This window comes from Cupressus sempervirens, chromosome 3 (assembly GCF_028749045.1).
Source record: "Cupressus sempervirens isolate cs-2001-9-10 chromosome 3, ASM2874904v1, whole genome shotgun sequence".
Classification (NCBI taxonomy): domain Eukaryota; kingdom Viridiplantae; phylum Streptophyta; class Pinopsida; order Cupressales; family Cupressaceae; genus Cupressus; species Cupressus sempervirens.
In genome coordinates, this window is record NC_143120.1 from 302,296,910 (window position 1) to 302,318,299 (window position 21,390).

Sequence of the window (21,390 nt, forward strand, 5' to 3'; positions counted from 1 at the left end):
TATGAATGATAGGTAATACAATCAAATTTTGAAAATAAAGAGGAGGAAAGGTAAGTTCTACTATCCCATGACTTCGTCCACATTTGTATTGTCATTGGCATGCCAAGCTCCTCTCTCATTAGTATTTGATCTATGTCCATCTTATTGTTGAGTAACATGGCTCGTTTTCTACAAATGTACTAACATGACCTTTGTAATTGATATGTTCCAAATGTAGATTTGGATCTCATATAAATATGAGATGGGCCATGTCTCTATGGTGTAATCATCATTTAATAATATTATATTAACATAAATAATAATAATATGTATAACAATGTGTGTGTGTGTGTGTGTGTGTGTGTGTGTGTGTGTGTGTGTGTGTGTGTGTGTGTGTGTGTGTGTGTGTGTGTGTGTACAATCATATATATTATTTAACATGGATAATTATATAGGAAATGATGATTTATCAATAACAATAATGTATCTCAGATCGAACCAATCTAACTAAAGCTATAATCTTAACACTCCCCCTTAGCTAGGAAGGATTTGTAGAACACATTATGCTCTCAAGTATATGAAGAGATATTGTCTCAATATGATATTCTTGGAATGGCATATTTAAGGATATCAACATAAATCCATCAACATAGATGTTATCTTTTAATATAATCTAAAGTATGATTCAAGAAGAAATATTAATCATATGATATTCATCATACGAATATTCTTTTGGTATGTGCACTGGCATCAAATTCATGATGCCTACCAAAAGAATATGATGTATCCTAGAAGGACATGAGATATCTAACTTTCGGCACTCTAAGACAACAACTTAACAAGAAATGACAATGTCATGATCTTTATCATGACAAGTATCATGATCTCCGGCACTCCGGGACAACAACTTAATAAAGTTTGAAAATGGTACATTTGTTATCATGATTGTCAGCACTCTATGACAACAACTTAATGAAGTTTTTCATGATACATTAGTTATCATGACTTTCAGCACTCTATGACAACAAGTTATTAATGTTTGTCATGATAATAGGTCTATCATTTATAAAATTGTCACCTTACAATGGTTACCTTTTGTTTATATATGTCAATGAAAGATCATCACCTTTCATTACATATCATATGCAAAATAGTTACCACCATGAACCAAGTCAAAGGGTGGTACACGGGCTTTCACCTTCACTCTCTCTCACTGAGAAGAATAAAAGGAATTTCACTTTGAACTTTCTCCTTATAGAGAAGATATCACACTTCAGATTTCTCCCTCTAAACAATGATCCTAGGAAGTCAAGTATTGTAGTTACTCTCTTAGAGGCTCTCTTTGCCCCAGGATGTATGTCAGACTCCCTCTGAATCTAATATCAATCTTTCGACTTTCTGATGATAAGTCATTACTTCCTCATTAATGTAGAAGGATACTCATAATTTCAATCATCAAAGATACTTGCTTCAAGAACCAAACTTTATCCTGCCTAATCATTAGATGACTAATCATAGCTTCTTTGGAACTATTGTCATAAGATTGATTTTTGCACAATATGCCTAATGTACCATTCTTCTTTTCTTGAAAAATCATATTCAAATACAAAGGAAAATATCAAAGAAAATAACTCATATAGTACATATAAGAATACACATAAAAGAGAGACTATAATGAGTAGATAAATGTAATACTAAAGAATAATATATACTTATCTTGTATATCAACATTTTTTATATTAATTGCTCCAATGAAGGTCCATATGCATCAAATCTGAAAAAGCCTTGAATGAAACATTAATTAAGGTAACTATTCACCCCCCACAATGTAAAATTCCGATATACTTCATTTTTATAGAATTTTCAGGTATAGATCATTGGAAGAGTTAATGTTTTCTTCATAAGTTTTTTTTATCCCTTCTAGTAGAATATGGGACAAAGATTCACAAGTATATGGCTAGGGCTTTCCCTTTATTGGTCCCTCTTTAATGTCTTCCTTTAGATTCGAAGGCTTAGTAGGATGTCATCATGACACTACTAAACATCTCTATTTGTGACACCAATAATGCTCTCAACTTAATCAAGGCTCATCAAAATTAGACTTTCATTGACTTACCACCAATTATGTGTGGTTAATTTTCTATGAGTTAAACTTACTGCAAATTCATTCATGATGTGACAATTTGTTGTTGTGATGATTTTTTTTTTTAATGTCCCAACAAACTCACAACTTCTCATGCTTCACAAACTATCTTTGAGCACGAAATTGATTCACTTAATTTAGAAAATATTGATTGTTCAACAAATCCTTACTTTCGAATAATAAGAACACATGCTCCTTCAAAATTATCATTATGAATGAATATAAGTCCCCATCTTACCTTCACCAATTTTAAGGCTCCCAGGCTTCAAGATGTAGTTTAGGTGAAAGAGATTATACATTGAACGCTCCTTTTGATCTTTGTGTTGTGTGGACCCACTTAATATTTTAGTCAATGTTCTTTGACCTTGGTAAAAGATGAGGTGGTTACTACCATCGAATAGACTATCGGGTCTGCTACACAAAATAGGAGATGTGTAAATTCATGTTGAACATGTTTTATAATCACCAATGGGCGTAATTCCCATGGCTTCTTCTATTCAGTGGCAATGTCTCACAGAATAATGGTAATAATTTATCGCACTTCCATGCTTTTATTCAACGGTTTCTTATGAAACTATATATATTCAATAGTGGATAACTTCTGCAAATACAAGTGATTTAATTTAGAATCATCGCTTCCTCATAACGAGGGGTAGGCCCATTAAAATCACATAGTCACAAGGTATATTCATGAATCACAATCCTTTTGTCTGTTATAATTTATTGATTATTGAAGAATCCATCTCAACATGGTTTACTTCCTCTAAATCAATAAGAATGAGATCATCTCCCTCTCTTTGAAGGTTCCCAAAATGGCATTCTCCCTTTGAATCTTGATCTCCCTCTTTTTCTTGCAAGAACATTCTCGAAGGAAAAGATCAAGGTATATGGATCTTATAGCACTTATTAATAATAATAAAATAAGAGCAAAAATGATATAATAATCAAGAATAATAAATAATTTTGCATAATAAGACCATTCCAAAAAAATATAGATTAAATACATTTTGAACATATATGCATATAATCAAAACTTATATATATACTTTAATCTATATTTTAACATATTATTTCTTCTTTGAGCCACGTGTAATAATCTAAGGTGACCACACAAAATAAATAAAAATAATAAAATAATTATCTCATTATTTATTTATTTTCCTCTTTTCCATATCTACACATATCTATCTGCACCAGCACGCATGCACACGCACGCGCGCGCGCACACACACATAAATAAAGAGAAGCATTTCATACCTTATACTTACCTTTAATGTAGGGCTCACCTCATTGGTGATGTAAGAGCTCGATTTTTAATTCAACCGGTCACTTTACCAAGGAACCACGAATCAATAGCATTGCTGGGTTTTGTTTGTTGCGCTTCGCACAAACCCACCAAACCCTCTCTTAGTCGTGGATGTCTTTAAACTGATACTAAATAATGCTATGGATTATCCCATTTTTTTTTTTTTTTTTTTTCTTGGTTTGTAGCATGTCTCATTTTCAATATTAGATATTGCTCTTTTTGTGGGACCATATTGCCTATGTGGTAGCCACGTCTACAAAATTCAATGACGATAATTGAAGGATCTGGGCACCGTGTGTAAAACCTTCATCTTTCATTGTCAAACTTTCTCGATGGCATGGCTTTCATACATTGTGGTTCAGCTTGTATGGATTTCCCTTTGTTTAGGACTTTGTCACTTTGTTGATGTTCAATCCACATGGCTTGCTTCCTCTGATCATCATTTAGTGTGAATTAGACTCGTATTTTACAATAGCTTGCCTTTGGTATCTTCCTGTCTCCGCTCACTCTAGCGGGCATTCTATCCTTAGCTCTTACTATCAATGTCACCAATGGTTCAAATTGCTCACAAGCCTTATATCAAGTATTCGACAAGCAATTATTCGCTTAGATTCTTTATTCTTCTTGAACAATAATGTGACTCCTAATGTTTTATTTAACATTTCACGCCTAGTTACTACCATATAGTTCATACCACATTCAATTGGTCTTCCTTTGTTATGCCACATTTGCAATTGGGCTATTCCCTACTTTGCCATATTATTATTCCAATGGGGTCGTGTTATTTATTTTGTTGTTGACATGGCTTAGCATTTTGTGTTTTGCACTACTTTATATTTGTAGAAGATAGTGGAAACCCTTACCTACAAAAATGTACTTCACAGTCCAGTTACTTCTGTGTACACCAACTGCATCACAATTTTCTATGGATCTTTTAGATTGGCAATTTTAATGAATCTCAACCAATCTCAACTTTTGATGTTCTCTTATGTATTTATTTCATTACATATTTGAACCTAATTCCGATATCATGTTGAGTAACATGGATCATTTTCTAAAGATGTACTAAATGGATCATTTTCTAAAAATGTACTAACATGGCCTTTGTAATTGATATGTTCCAAATGCAAATTTGGATATCATATAAATATGAGAGGAGACATGTCCCTATGGTGTAATCATCATTTAATAATATTATATTAACATAAATAGTAATAATATGTGTGTGTGTGTGTGTGTGTGTGTGTATATATATATATATATATATATATATATTGATGAATAGTTTCGTACTAGCCGTGTTTTACTAATGAATTGCTATGTTATCACATGTAGATCGAAGCAATGCATTTCATTCGATTATGAAGATTTCGAATCAGAATTAGGTAGTTATAATGTATTAGCTATACTATATAAATTAAACAGGATAACAACTTTTAGAACATGCTCAATAATTGAATCCTCTCCTTAAAAACAATCAAGGAAATTTAAGTCAAATAAGTACCAATTTGATATAGCATGAGCTAAGCTCCATACAAAAACGAAAATACTGTGAAATCTTTTTAACAAATGTACAAAATACAACATTTTTTATTCATTTTTGTTATTATTTTCCACCAAAATATGCAAATCATAAAATCACAAAATACCTGTTGTTTCCCAATTTTTTAAAATTAGTCAATAATACATTTTGTATGAAACTTAGCCACATCCATTTTATGCAACACTAGGGGAGAGGGACCAATAGTCGAGAGGGCTAATTTCATCAACATGAAGCCATTGCATAGGATATCAAAAGGCCTTCATTTTTTAGAAATATAAAATGGACATTGAACTACCTACAACTAAGCCTTGAAGGTGTGACTCATCATGACACTCATTAAAATAGCATAACTAATGAAATGTGTCCGAAAATGTCACTTTAAACATTTGACCAAAGCCTAATCTAAAAATCTCTAGTAATTGAATTTAAACATATCATTTGTTGTTAATAGAATATTGTTTAACTACTTGAAATGTAACATATGTGCAACTTAAATGGATCAAATAGTTATTACTAATCATAAATATTTGTTATATGTAACTTTTATATTAAACACAAAAGGATAAATACTTCCAACACAAAAAAATTATTTGTTGTTATAAACATAACACATTATCATATAAGATATAACCTACATCCAACATAAAGGGTGAGTAGTTGAACATTGAAAGTTTTTGACAATCTCACACATTTGGTGAGAAAATTCAAGGAGCATTCACCTTTTATATTTGTGATAAAACATTACTAATATAATTTACTTTAAATATATATTGCTACCCCAATAGTTGTCCACATAAGAATGCTATTTGTACACTAAGATATCAATATTTATTTAAGTGATCATCTTATTTTATTGAGTTATTTTATTAAGTGAGCATTTATTTTTTAAGTGGCACACACAACAAAAAATTATTTATTTTACTATTAATGAATTCATTTATTTATTTTTGCTATAACATTTATAAGTTTCCATGTGTTCAAATATTGGTCTATTTTTTATCAAAATTTGATTTTTTTTAATTTACAAATAGATTAATTAATTACAATATGTAATAAAAATGTGTGCAAAGATTGGAAAATATATTCACAAAAGGACAATCAGACCTTGCTCAACTACTAGTACCTCTCCCCTAGGACTGTTCCTATCCCCTAGAACAGTTCCTAAGAAAGAGCGTCAAATCTACATCTGTTCTGATGAAAATTACTGTACTTTTAGCGCAGCAACGTACTTAACCTACAGAATCAAAAGTGGTAACTGTTTGTTTCGATCCATGTGCATACAATAGTCTAATTTGCAATTTATCGGGTGTTGCTTGCCTGAACATCTAGAAATAGTCCAGGCCAAAAACAACTTACGGTCCTCTTCTCTTGTCTTCTGTCTTCATAATATAAAGATATCCAGAAACCTAGTTAAAGAATATATCAAGAAACTCAAAAAATAAAAATCAAAACTGTACTGTGCTTTATATTCTAACAATTAAATTTTATTTTTATTTTTCGGGCATGTTTTGTAAGTACTTGTACTATCCGTTTGATTTATGTAAAATGTAGTCATAAAAATGATTCAGCCCCACCAATTTGATGAAGTTGTGAACTGTAAGTTTCTTCATATAAGTAAACTTTCAGTACACTAACCAAATTTTTGGTCTTTCCGCGTGATACTGGTTTCAAACTTCCGCCTGATGTAAGTTTTCGTGTCATCAGTTAAATAGTTTGACTATAAAAGGAATTCCTCGTGTTCAATTCAAAATTTAATTCCTGAAAATTAATTCAACGCCCCGAAAAAGCAAATTGTCAAAAGAATAAATTTAATTATACACGATAACCTATACAAAAATCACTTTGAGCGCTTTACCAAGTAATCACGCTACTTGGACTGGGTAGAGAAAAAAACAACTCTTTACAAATGACTCCCGCTGTGATTTCAATGTATCTTACCAAAAATAAATCTAGCGTCAATTTTTTTGTTAAAACATCAAGGGAAGTATACCTGCCAGAAGCAAAGCTAGAAATATCCCAAACCCTGAAATAAGAGGTGATGTAAAACAACCATGTCAAAAGAACATATAGCGAAAATACAATCATGAGAAAGAAAAACCCAAGATATGCTTACCCTTAAACCGAATGTCTTCCATTGCACAGCGTAGACTTCTTTTTGATAAATGCTGCAAATCCCTTGATCTCTCAAGATTAATATTTTCGTGATTCATGCAAGTTTGCTCCCATCTAGGAACAACACATATTTCTAAATCCGCTTCTGAACTTACTTGATAGTTACCCAAATTTAATTGGGAATTTGCTTTGGGCTTATTCGTTCTGGGCTTATAAGTAAGTTGTTGGAGTTCTTCAAGACCTGCACACGAACAATCCATCAATACACAACTTCCTTCAGAAAATTGCTTAGACAATTAACGTTACTGAAGAGGTTTTTGCATCGCATAAGTAAATAGAGTTGACATGAATATTAAATAGGAGGATCCTCACAGAGAAGCTCAATTGAATAGGATTATGTAGTAGTTGATTGTATGCTTGTTCCAGATAATTGTATAGCAGTTGACGAGGGATAGTACAAAATAGTAGTCTGTTTTGGTTGTAGTTTATAAAGCTCTATTTTGTATATATGTAAATTTTAATCAACTTTGACATGATACTGTTATTACTGCTAGGCAGGCTTAACTGCTAAACAGTCACATCCAGCATTGTACGTTGCAGAAATTATAAGTAATAAAGAAGCTCAAGGTAATGGAAATTGTAACCCAAAGTTTGCAAGAAAAACATGGCATCAGAAAACTAGCAAAAAGACAAGCCAGAGGACTAAAATTATTAAGCTCAAAAAGGCTGGAAGCAGCTACAAGCAGGAGAAGCAGAAGAGGTACCAAAAGCCTTAGTACTGAATATCTACAAATGAAGTGCTACATCAAGATGACTGAACAGCAAAAGGCAGATATGCGGTATTTGATCTCTAATACTATTAAGTCTATTTAGTTTGCTTCGCAGGTACACAATGGAAGCTTCAACACCTTTGTAAATTGTGGATTTACAGGGATATTTACTATGCATTTTACTTTCCAAGAATTGTTCAAGTTCCAAAGATGGTAGTTGGATTTTTCCATTTGGCATATATCTTGATAGTGAGCAAAACAATCAAGGAACCACCATTTCAAACGAAAGGCTTTGAAATAACAATAAACAAAAATTCCTCCCATACAGCATAAAAAGTGAATATTATTTTACTGTTTAAACACCCATGGAAAACATACATTGAAGGCAGTATATTTTAATGCTGTATTTAATATATTTTTCCAAATTCATACGCAAATGCATCAAAGCAGGCAAAGGCCTTGAAATTCCATTATAAAGAGAAACACATCCAATTTAATATAAGGGCTGATTGTTTGATATCCTCTAACAAAAATTGGATACAGCAACATTTATGGGAAATTGCAACTCAGACTCAGATTTTCACATTGGTCCCCACTCTTATGGTAGATCTCAAATGTATGTCTTATTGTAAGAGGAAGATCGAGGATCATTCCTCAAAATTGGTAGCTACAAAAATTACAAGGATACACTAGCAAAACTGCACCCTTATTGACAAAGAGATTGGCTCAGTTGCTTCCTTCGTATAAGAATTAAAAGTTTTCTTTCGTGCCAAACAGATAAGCCTTACTAAATTCAGCTGCTATATTGATTCCTCTCACATGATGATTAGATCAGGCTTGAGAAACAATAAAAATTTCAAATTACAATTTACAAAGAAGTCTCAAAATGAAGAGACAACATTATAGAGAAAGGTCTGAAGTACATGTGGAAGTGAACAACACAAACCATCACCAGCTTCAGTAGCAGAAATTCTATACTTGGCTGTATCAGTTACGACTCCTCCAGAAAAACAAATACACAAATGGGATTCAGTGAGTCCAACGAAGGAAATACATCACGGTCCAAAGATCAACCTTTTAGTGGCTTGGGTCTCTGCATGTTTACTTTATGGGGCATAGCTTTTTTATACTCTGCAGGGGAACATAAAGATGATGTGTCTAGTTTACTGTTTGATCTGACTTCACTGGTTCTGCATGAATACTGATTTATTTGTTCAATTTCATCCCCAAAGATGTATGGATCATTTTCTATAGTAATAAAGGTTTCATGTTTCTCTTGTGAGTCCTGACTGAAATGTACAGATGAACCAGCAGCATTAGAACTTCTGGCTCTAGGACTACTTTTGTGCTGAACCGCATTGTGCTTCTGTTTTTTACCCCTGACAAAATCCTTAATTGGGGAATTCCTCTTTTTCCTGCTAGGTGGAGTAGTTTCTTTCTTTGCAGTTTGAAATGAGTTATTGTTAGATTGAACAAACTGCAGCAAGCAGGCACGTCGACCACCAGGCATATTGCTCAATACTTTTTTAATAGAATTTGGCGTACCTTGTGAACACTTCATGTCCGAACTGATCACAATGTCAATACTGGATTTCCTTGAGTGCTTTGGTACTTCCACACCTCCCTGTGGCTTGATTTTAGATGCAGACTTTAGCATTTCTTCACCTCCCAGTACTTTAGTTTTCTTTATATATTTTGGTATGTCCTCACCATCCTCTCCCACCATATTCCTTGAATGCTTAGGTGTTTGTTCATCTTGCTGCATTTCTTGAAAACCCATAACTGGTTCCGTGGAGGCTTTTTCCTTGCCTGATAAATGTGAACTTGCAGAAAATGGTCCCTCAGCTGACAGTGAACTTGTAGGGACAAACGGTATTGTTGCAACTTCTTTCTCCCCGAAGAAAATTGGATTTGCTGGTTTCCCTGGCATGTCCATTACACCAGATAGAAGATCACTGGCCTTGCACATATTCTCCTGCTTCAGACTTTCTGTAGCTTCAGATGTAAAGCCAGGAATAACCATGATGTTTTCCTCTTTCAGGCTGTTTTGTCTGTCATAAGTTGTTCCAAGAGAATCATGACCATTTAGAATATCAGACATTGCTCTGGGAGACTCCTTATCTGTCAAGGAATCAGTATCATCATTGGCATTAGAATCATCCAATACAGACTTTGGAGATTCTACTGGCATACCCTTTGAGATTTTTGTTGCTGAATCTTGAAACCATTCAGCTCCTTGTTTAAAATAGAATAAAATATACGCCTGTTGTTGAAGTACAGTGCCTATGTCCACAACACTCACCTGAAAAAGAAAAATTGAAATTTAGAACTCCATTGCTGCCCAGACACAAACCCAAAAACACTTAAACAGGGAAATGAAAATTGAAAAAAAGTAAGAGTTGTTAATAACTAATTTAAAATATAGTGTGTAATAGTTTGCAAACAGTAGCTGTCAAGAGCACTTTCTAAAAATCTGTCTACACACAAATAATATTTTGTAGCCAACGAAAGTTTCTAAATTTCATGTGCCAGCTAGGTACACAATAGCAGAAACTATGAATAACTCCACATTAAACATAAATAGTTCGTCTACATTTTATTGGTTACTGTAAGTGTCATTCACAGGCTACATTAGATATAGTCACCTGATCAGCAACAAGATTATTATAGCTTCAAAGATCACATTAAAGGTACTTTTAAACAATATACAAAAAGCAGATTAACATATTAAAAATATTTGAGTGAAAAAATTGAAACCTGCGAGTCATCCAGCTTGCACCAGACATCAGGTGCAGTTTGGGCAAAGCTGTAATAATGCCCAAAATTCATTGTCCATCCAGAGTGAACAAGTACACCATATAATTCATATTTCAAATCTCCCTGCAATTCATGTACATAAGTTGTATCAGATGTTGAGATGGAAATGAGTTATAAACCAGCAAAAAGCTAAGCGTACATATATATTCTAATCTTTTTTAAAGCGACTAATAATACCTGAATATCCTGCCCATTATTAACATATGGCTTCAAATCCAAGATTTGAGGGAATGACACATCTTTAACTATTTTGGTTCCAAAAGTCCCAGTATTGATAAAGCGCTTCAGTTGGATTGAGAGGACCTCAGGTGCCTTGTCAATTGTCAGCTGTTTATATACAGACTTTCCAAGCTTGCATTTCTCACACTGATACTTGTCATCACATTCAATGGTTTCCACTGCAGTAAAGGACTGTAAGGCTTCAATTATTGAATCTGAATTGTTGATTTCCAGACTTAGATCAATCAGTGGCTCAAAACTGTCAGAGCAGTGCGCACATTCCACACATCTTATCTGTAAAAAGTGGAACCAATATAAATCTCACTCTTCAAGCATTCTCTACTTGACAAAACAAGACAAATGCAACACATCAACCAATGTACCATAAATGCGAAAGCAGACTAGGATGTCGCTGTTTTACAATCATAAATATGAAATGATATTGCCTTGTATTTATATATAAAAAGTTAATTTATTGTACAAACCTGACTTCTTAATCGACCACCAAACAATTCCTTCACAAAGCTATCACCTTGCAAAAGCAAGCATGCTTGAGCAGCATTCGGAGATAATGTATTTTTATGTAAAGCTTCTAGCAAACAGTGCATATATTCATGTGCATCTTCTTGCTGATATTTCTCAAAAGAAGATGATAAGTCTAAATGAATAAAATCAAGGAAAAGACATCAGAAAAAATAAACAATTATAATAGGGAAAAAATGGATAACAGAAAGATGAATATGGTGAATGACATGGTCTATAGAAACGATAAAGATACGGCAAGAAAATGAAGCAGTTCGATAAAATAAGCAGCACAAACAGATTTTAAAAAAGAACTCAATAAAGCAGACAGAAAATAGATGTCAATTTTTGCAAATTTAGATAACACTACATGGCAAGGATACTACTTAGATTATCAACCAGCTGCGAAGGCTCAACAATTTGCCCAGATGATGACAATACTGTATTTACATGTTCCCTCAGTGCACAGAATGCACAGAATCCTTCATGTTCACCTGCATTTGCATTGGCACATCAGCTCAGCCAGCTCAGCCATACATAAAATGGAGCTTAATAACAGTTTTAAAAATATGAATAACTTCAAGCCAAAACAAATGTTATAGACACATTCAAACAAATCAGTTTGATGCAAGTAAGTAACTTACATGGAGTTGAATGATGTGTATTCTTGAGGTGACTGACCAGAGGCGGGGTATATGTTAGACACTGCACAACTGCATTGAGAAAACAAGTGTTCCCCAGGTTCCTGAGTCCTGCACCCTGTAAAAATTGTACAGTATCCAATAAGTTAGTCAGGACCAATACACACACACATCACCCCATACTCAAGAACATAGTAGGTCCTGAGCACTATCCCTGTACACTGTTGTATATATCACATCAAAAACCATGTCCAAGGTGATAAGATCACTAAGTCCAAATACCAGCATTCTCATGAAATACAAGGCAAATGCAAACAATAATATGACCAGTACAAATATCTTAAATACATCTCTGAATATGACAAGGTATATCAGTCTCAGGCCATTTTATTTACTAAGGAATTTATGTTCTTAAGAATTATTTTATCTGATACATTTATATTAATGAATACATGAATTGTATATTTTGATTAAGAACCATTTGTTGAGGAGACTGTTTGATCTATTTAACTATTATTTGAAGACCTGTTTTACATTTGTAACTTATGACTCTACTTTTCAAAGAGAAGTTATTTATTATTGTTGGTGTAAATAAGTATACACTGATTACACTTACTTAAGTTTACTTAAGTTAATGCATTATTTAATTATTTTACATTATTTTTATTTGTGAGACACTTAAGAGTTTGCACACCTTTTGAGTTGTCATGTAAACAACACAGGAGTACGCAACTCTATTTGAGCACATGGTGTCTACAACACTGTTTTGCGTGTCCCACCCTTGTAGGCTTATCCTCTCATCGTTGCACTTACTTCCGTGCTTAATAGAGGATAATCCATATCTAGTGGACATGTGCTTGGTTGTATGACACATCATGATGCTAACTTCTGTGCATTCTAGAAGCTCTCCTGAGGCCTTTATATATAGGCACTCCTAGTGTACTATAATGAAACAATTATTGAATACATTGTTATTCTGATCATACTCTCTCTCTTTGGTCTACTGTGTGCTTGTGTTTGAGTTCTTAGTTCCTAGGTGAATTTTGCCCTTAGGCAAATTCTTACATGGTATCAGAGCAACTTGGAGACTTTCTCATCACAAGCCATTCGAGACGTCTTGCTTGCTACATCACCTCAGCTTGAATCCGAAATGCTGCAGAAATTGAGTGTCCAGCACCAGATCTGACCTCGCCATTGCGTCCGGAACGCTGAACCGGTGAAAATCAACTATAAACTCAGCTACCTTGGCCCAAAGTCGACCGTGAAGCAAAATTTTTTTGCAAATCGGAACCCAGAGGCCCCGATTTGCAGTATGGGTATGGTCTTTTTCAAATCTGTGATTTAATTTATTTTCGGATCTGTCAAATTTCTCTGTATTTCCATTATATTTTGTGTCAAATTTTCAGAAAAAAAAATTTTAGCCCTTCGAGCTGGTAGCAAAGAAAATATTTTGTGCAAAACCAGGCTGTGAGCTCCCGACCTGCACAGGGTATATTGTATTTAATTGCAAGGTATTTTTATTACCGGGCTCCTAAAATCCGAGAGGCGTACCTGACAAATCCGCAGCCAAATTCCGACCGACATCTATTACACATCACAATTTCCAGCGTCAGATTTATTAAAATCCAGAGAGATTACCTCTCACACATCCGACGGCCCTTTTTATTTGTTTTAATGTCTGCAGACCTTTTCTTTTAAAGTCCACAGACTTCCTTAGTGGCACCGATGTGGGATTAAATCCCAATAACCCTCGACGATCTGCAAAAATCGGTCAGCGTTGCTTTTTCCAGCCATGCATTTTTTCAACTGCGGCATCTTTTCTGTTTCCCAGCACCTGCAGACTTTCCTCAGCCCGCCCAGTGTTTCTCCAACGCGATCAGGATACCGGCACGGGCAGCAACCTCCGACGATGTCATTTTGCATTTCCGACACCGCAAAACGTCTTCCAGCTGCCTATCATTCCAACCACGCGAACAGACTGACTTGCCAGCTATATTCTACCACATGTACACTTTTTGACACGTCAACACTTTTGCCGCGTAGCAGCCGATATTGCCACGTCATTCCACATGGACAGCTGGTTTTTCACCACATCAATGCACAATTTTCCGCCACATGTCTAGTCCATATAGTACAAACGCATGACTCAGCCTGCCACATCACCCAAGGCAGACTTTTTTGCTGACATCAGCAAAACACTATGTTAAATTTGGCGCTTGTCTAAACATCATTTCCAAATGTTTTAGAATTGCTTTGACAGCCATTTGACCATCAAATTTAGACTCGCAATTTGACCTCCAAACCCCTCTCCAAATTGCTTTTCAGTTTGGCAACCTGACTTTGCGAGCTAATATTTTGGACATCCGGACTCCGATTCAAGTGCAATTTTTTTTGAAATCATGTATAATTTTTTGAATTTTCCAATGGTGGTGTTGTTTTCTAATTTTGGGGATTAAATTTTGTAGAAATTGTTTTTTTGGCGACTGTACCTGCATAATCCTACGTTTTGCAACTTTTAAAGCTCCGTACGAGCACATCTGATCATTTTTTCAAGTTCCATTTTTTTTTGAAAGAGCATGTTTTTTCGTCTACTTTCCAGATCTAAAATCAAATTTTAGGGTTGTGTGGACCAATTTCTCACTTTCAAAATTAGGCCTTCTTTGGCATTGTAAAGCTTTGGTTCTTTTTCAAATTTGTTATAAAACTAAACTACAGTGCTTAAATAACAGATTTAAGCCTCATAAGGCAATTGTAAAAGCAAAATCAAAAAGTCCACTTTGTTCATTTTGACAAGTGGCCCATTGTAAATGCACTACTTATAAAGTGCCAAAATCTCTTTTGGGGGGGTTTTTTGATTGAGTGAAAAGGGGGGGTGTGTACTGTGCGTTTTGTCTCTCTATTTTGTGCTCTTTTCATTTCTGCATCATGCGTTTTAAATGTCCTCCTCTAACCTCACGCAATTATTCTACATGGAAAAATATTGCATGGAGTAGATTAATGGAAAAAGGATATAGTTTGTATGTTGATGGTACAATTACCAAACCTACTGATGCTAAAGAACTCATTGATTGGACAAATCTAGACCGACAAGCTTTAGGTGTTATCAGGAGTTGTGTACATGGGAATCTTCTCTTTCACATTAAAAATTGTTCAAAATCTAAGGAAGCTTGGGATAAACTTGAACAATTGTATAGTAAAGTGGATGAAGAAAAAGGATTTCAGATTAAGGATGATCTACTTCTCTTAGATCTTAAGAATTATGACAGAATTCAAGATTATATCATCAAAGTCAATGAGTATAGGGCACTTCTTAAAAATTGTGGAAACCCGATGAAGGATGATAGGTTGATTCATCACATCCTGAAGAAGCTACCTTCTGAGTACGTCAACTTTGTTTCGAGTTTTAATACTCACAAGTTAACTATGGGATCTACTTACCAAAAGCCTTCCTTTGACGAATTTGCAAACATGTTGATTGTTGAACAATCTCACTTGGTGGATTTTGGACTTCTCAAGTCATCTAAGACCAAAGCCTTAGTGGCTAGTGATGATCAGAAATCTAGTCAAGGGGGAAAAAGCAACAACAACAAGAAGCAGTGGAAGCAAAAAACACAATCAAAGACACAACATGACTCCTCTCAACAAGGCGATTCTTCTTCAAACAAGAAGGAAAGTAATGAAAAGAAGGACAAACTCTTTTGTGCATACTGTAAAAAGCCAAATCATGACGAGCATCATTGCAAGACAAAAAGAATCGATGAGTTAGAAAATCTACTCAAGAAGAATAGAATTCAAGTGCCAAAGACTTCCAAGGATTCTACTCCTACCTCTTCGAAGGGTAAAGGTCAAGCACTTATGGCAAACACAAGTTCTTCTTCGAAATGGATACTTGACTCAAGTGCCTCTTGCCACATGGGTTCTTCAAAGGAAGACTTTTCTTCATTGAAGCATTCAAAGGTACCACACATCTTCGTGGGAGATGATACTAAGATGGAAGTTGACGGGAAAGACATGTGGAAATGGAAGATGGGGAATTCAAAGTTGTTCTCTGTGTTCCAAATCTAAGCTCCAATCTCCTATCAGTTTACCAAATCACTCACCTTGGAGATGGTCATAAGGTTGAGTTCCTTCTCGATTCAATGATGGTGCAAAGTCTCAAAGATGATTCATTGGTAGCAGTGGGGAAAGTCAATGATGACAAGAGGTTATACTCCTTCTCCCACTTTGTGCCTAAGAGTCCTTCCCAAGCCTTGTTAACTCACTCTACTTCAAACAACTTATGGCATGAGCGATTTGGTCACCTTGACTTCCGCTCTTTTCAGCAACTTTGCACATACCATATGGTGAAAGGTCTACCTCAAATCAACTTTTCTAAGGGTAAATGTTCAACAGATTCAGTGGATATGCATTCAGAGGAGAAGTTACAAAGAGAGAAGTCTTCTAGAGCAACTGGTGTTCTTCAAATAGTTCACATGGTATTAGCAAGTCCTTTTGCATTCAACCAAGGTCGCTACATACTTACCTTAGTTGATGACTTTTCAAAGTTCACTTGGGTCTACTTTCTGCATAACAAGAATGAAGTGTTGGACACGTTTCTAGCCTCCAAGGCTCATGTTGAACAGAAATCCAAAAAGGCCATCAAAGTACTCTGAATGGACAATGGAAACATAGAAGTGAATAGAAGACTTAAGGACTTTTGCAGACATGAGAGAATTGATCTTCAGACTCCTTCAACATTTAGTCCGCATAAGACAAATGTTGCAACTTTGAGGATCCGAACTCTTAAGGCTATGGCAAGTTGCATGATTAAGGCCAAGTCTCTTGATCCTACACTTGAAGTTGAAGCCATTAGCAATGCTACTCACATACTTAACAGGTCTCCTCATCTAGCCTTAAATGGCAAGACTCCTTTTGAGGCATGGTGCAACAGAAAACCTTTGTGAGTCACCTTAGAGTCTTCGATTGTCCAGCATGGGCAAACCTTTCTTCCAAGAGTTGCAAGGCACTGACACCTAGGCCTTGTACCTTTATCGAGTATGAAGACAATGTGAAGGCTTACATACTAATGGATCTAGAGACATGAAATTTTTGTGGAGAAGGATGTTCACTTTGAGAAAAGTTCTCCCAACTTGTCCTCTACTCCTCTTTGCACATCATACACAGTGGAAACTAATAGTGACACCAGCGATAATGCTTCAACAAGTTCAAACATGTGGGGTTTTGTCGACAGATACAATGAGAGGTCACTTCATCAATTCAATCCACATGCATACATCGCCACAGTGATAGGTCCAAAACAGCAAGGTACTTCCAATCTTCCAGATACAGGTTCAGTGACAAATTTGAGGGACAGTATTCATGATTTGCCTCTTTTTCTTGATGCAGAATTACCTTCTTCAGTTGTCACGAGGGTTCCATCTGACTCTCTTGTTCATTCTCTACATGATCGATCCTCACAAGTTGAAGTGATTGTGGATACTTATGATCAGCAATTGCAGCAGGGTTCTTCATCAGTTGCAAGGACAGACAGTTCTTTGGGACAAGTTCTTCAGCCAAATGAGCAAGTTTCAAAGACTAACACTTATCTATGGGATTCTTTCCACACACAATGGAAGTGTCTCCTTTGTACCTTTGGCATTGTTTCTTCCTAAGGGGAGGAACACCATTCTGCAGTCTTGGATCAACTTCTTCATTGGAGCAATCACTCTCTTTTTGGGGGAGGGTTTTTCCCATGAGGTTTTCCCTCTTTTCCCGCTTTATGGGAGATTGCATATCATTATGTACATAGGTACCTAACATGGCCTAGTAGCTGGGACCCATTCTGCATTTCATCCTAGATTGTGTAAGCTTAAGGGCATTCCCCTAAGTTGCACTTAAGGGGGGGTGTTGGTGTAAATAAGTATACACTTATTACACTTACTTAAATTTACTTAAGTTAATGCATTATTTAATTATTTTGCATTATTTTTATTTGTGAGACACTTAGGAGTTTGCACACCTTTTGAGTTGTCATGTAGACAACCCAAGAGTACACAACTCTACTTGAGCACATGGTGTTTACAACACTAGGCTTATCCTCTCATCATCGCACTTACTTCCGTGCTTAATAGAGAATAATCCATATCTGGTGAACATGTGCTTGGTTGTATGACACATCATGATGCTAACTTCTATGCATTCTAAAAGCTCTCCTGAGGCCTTTATATACAAGCACTCCTAGTGTACTATAATGAGACAATTATTGAATACATTGTTATTCTGATCATACTCTCTCTCTTTGGTCTACTATGTGCTTGTGTTTGAGTTTTTAGTTCCTGGGTGAATTTTGCCCTTAGGCAAATTCTTACAATTATTATAGTAATTCTTTTGCTTTGCTTTTACTTTAGACAAATCTAATACTTGTCGCCTGCTTATATTATATTTTAATTAATTCAGAATTATTTCATGTTACATAAAAATTGTTTTCATTTGTAATTTATCTGTTTTTTTGTGTCTTACTGTGATTTATTTTTAGTGCACAGTCACAAAATTATGCGCCTTGCTGCTACTGTAGTACAGCTCTCAGCATAACAAGAATATCCCATATATTCACTACAAAACCCTTGAACCTGAAAGGTTCTAGTAATGTGTCCCAAATATTTATCAAAGCACAGCCATCCATAGAATAATTAACAAATTATCCAAAAAGAAATCTAATGTAGCCTTTCTGAAGGCTTGAAATAAGTAATGTAACTGCACCAAAGTTTAGACTCCCAGAAAAATAACCCTATCTGCCTACTTTAGATTCCTTACAAAATAAAAATTTTAGCCCTGTGTACTTAATATCAAGTTGCCAGTACAGGTACCAGTGTGAGAACGATGCTGTCTATGGTACAACTAGAATGCACCACAGTTGCGAGTAAAAAAATAAGACTTAAAACATAAGACATTAGGAACAAATGCATTCTGGTTGCCCAGTACCCACAAGCATATGAGAACCAGATACATGCCGTCAGGTACATTTATTTATGTACAAAAAGCTTGAAGAAATATACAGAATAATAAAACTAAATACACTCAATAGTCTGGTACTTCATCACTGATCATTGCCAAATGCCAAAATAGTAGCAAGATAAATAGTAAATGTCAATTGATAGTTGCATATTTGATAGTTATCTCTATAAGTTAGCATTTAATAGAGATCTTTGCCAAAGGCAAAAATAGTAGCAAGATAAATATTAAATGTCAACTGAAAATTACATATTTAATATTTATATCTGCAAGTTAGCATTTAATAGTGAGATTTTCAGTTGTCAAAGTTCTTGATTCTGAACTCCACTGCAGACCACCTCATCATAATTAAAATTCTTATATGGTGAGAGATCCCACTAACTACTGGGAATTTGAAGGTGGAGACCTTAATGAGCTTATATTAGGAAAATTATGTTTTAGATTCATTTAAGGGTTTTCTGGATGCAAAAATAAAAGTCAGAAAATGTCCATCTAGTTATATTTTGACATGTTGCACCTTTGGGTGCACATGTGTATATGCCCGGGTGTACCCAATACCCAGGTGCCCAACCCTTCAGCTTACCCGTACCTAGATGCACCAAGTACAGTAGTAGGACGCCCTAACAGCATACCTGGTTACTTAGCTTAATATCAATCCCTTCAAAAATGAAGATTACTTCAAGAGTAACAACCATCAAGGTCAAGAAATGAATTCTAACTTTGGACAAGATCATCACTGATGAGGTGACTTGCTTACTAAAAAGTGCTTTGTCAACAGAAATTAAAGCAATAAACATTATTAACCGGATGGAAACATAGGATGAATACCAGAAGGAGGAAATATTTATAATTAAAAAGACTACAATAATATTCTAAACATATTAAGTTTATAACATTTTTTGTTTTCTTACAAATATGGCTACTATGACAAGAATCATTGGCACTTCATTAAACCAGAAAAATATAATACCAAACTCAGGACATGAAAGCTTCAAACTCCAAACGTTAAAAATTCTGCCAAAATTTAAAACAACAGACATTTAAAACCAACGTTTCCATCGCATACAACCAAAAGCACAAAGAATTCAAAAAACGTAACCTTAAAAAATTAAATAAACTCTAAAGTCCCTCGGATTTTTGTAGAAAGAATGCTACAAACCCTAGGGGCGTTAAACATATTGACCTTGAACTCGACTTCTACAAAGTTAAAATATTCAAATAAAATCTAAAATTCCCCAGGGCTTTCTAAAAATGTTACAAACCCTAAGCACATAAAACCAGTTTCATTTCTGTCTCTCTATTTTTCCTGATACTAATTTCAAATCTCAAATTTAATTTCTTAAACATAGTAAACTGAGGCGTAAAAGAAAACCTACCGTGCGAACATCATGATAATCGTTTTGTTGAACATCATCTTGTTGATCATCCTTGGAATTCACTCCGTACGGCTCCGACCACCAGGGATGATCAGCCAACAACCCCACCGGAGAAACTTTAGGGTTGTGGAGAGACGCCGGCAAAACCTCGCAGAGCGGCTCCTCTTCCTCTAATGCCGCAGTTAACGCATCTCGCTCCATTGCATCAGAATGCCCAACAGACCCTACACAGGAAAGGGAGAGAAAAACAAAAATTGCTCGCAGACGAGAAGGAAAATTTATAGATCGGGCGAAGCCATTTTAGAATCACAACCTAAGGGGGTTTTTGAATTGAAAATTTTTGATTCAAGTGGAGGGAGATTGAAAGCAAAGCTTTGTGCTTGTCGTTTCCCTTTTTTTGAATGAAGCCCGCCAAATTTCCAGTTCGGCGTATTGCAGTTTTGTAATGGAGAAATACGAAAATTGAATAGTTTTTTTAACGGTGTCTTTACTGTTCTGGTACTTACATGCGGATTTGAAAAGACTATTCAACGCAGCTAAAATGGGAATTGGCGCATGCCGGAAAGTGGATGGGTTATTATCTTTCTACATTTTTTAACGGTTAAGAGATAATATATATATATTATCTTCAATACTAAATTTAGAATGCAGCCAATAGTACAGTTCGTACTGAAAGCTAAATAATTCTCAAATTTAGTAAGCTTTATATCTTATTTAATTTAATTTAATTTAATCAATTGTTTTTGTCTCGTAAATTAGTGGTTTATATATATAATATTTTATGAGAAATTCTATTTCTTTGTATTGTTTAGAAATTAATTTAAATACTCTACAATTATAAGTAATGAAAATTTTTGATAGAAAGATTAATATTTAGGTTTCTGATGATTGATAGGCATTTTCAAATAATCATGTTATATATTTAAAGTGCATTTGAAATATTTGTATACCTTTGATTCTAAATTTAGAATG

General features: G+C 34.9%; 1 protein-coding gene across 4 annotated transcripts; it reads right to left on the reverse strand.

Moving 5' to 3' along the window:
* Positions 1-6,022: 6,022 nt before the first annotated feature.
* On the reverse strand, positions 6,023-20,927 carry LOC149566185 (uncharacterized). 4 transcript variants are annotated; one of them, XM_089819598.1, is made up of 11 exons: positions 20,419-20,927; positions 12,056-12,170; positions 11,795-11,905; positions 11,375-11,547; positions 10,848-11,183; positions 10,611-10,733; positions 9,399-10,155; positions 7,085-7,324; positions 6,962-6,994; positions 6,607-6,650; positions 6,023-6,377 (listed from the first exon to the last, which is right to left on the reverse strand). In XM_089819598.1, the coding sequence occupies exons 1-11, from the start codon at positions 20,617-20,619 to the stop codon at positions 6,324-6,326; spliced, it is 2,187 nt and encodes a 728-aa protein (XP_089675724.1). In that variant the 5' UTR covers positions 20,620-20,927; the 3' UTR covers positions 6,023-6,323. The 4 variants fall into 4 exon arrangements, with proteins under 4 accessions (XP_089675724.1, XP_089675722.1, XP_089675725.1 ...); XM_089819596.1 differs by lacking the exon at positions 6,023-6,377 and having other exon boundaries at positions 6,476-6,650; positions 20,419-20,886; XM_089819599.1 differs by lacking the exon at positions 6,023-6,377 and having other exon boundaries at positions 6,476-6,729; positions 20,419-20,886.
* Positions 20,928-21,390: the final 463 nt, after the last annotated feature.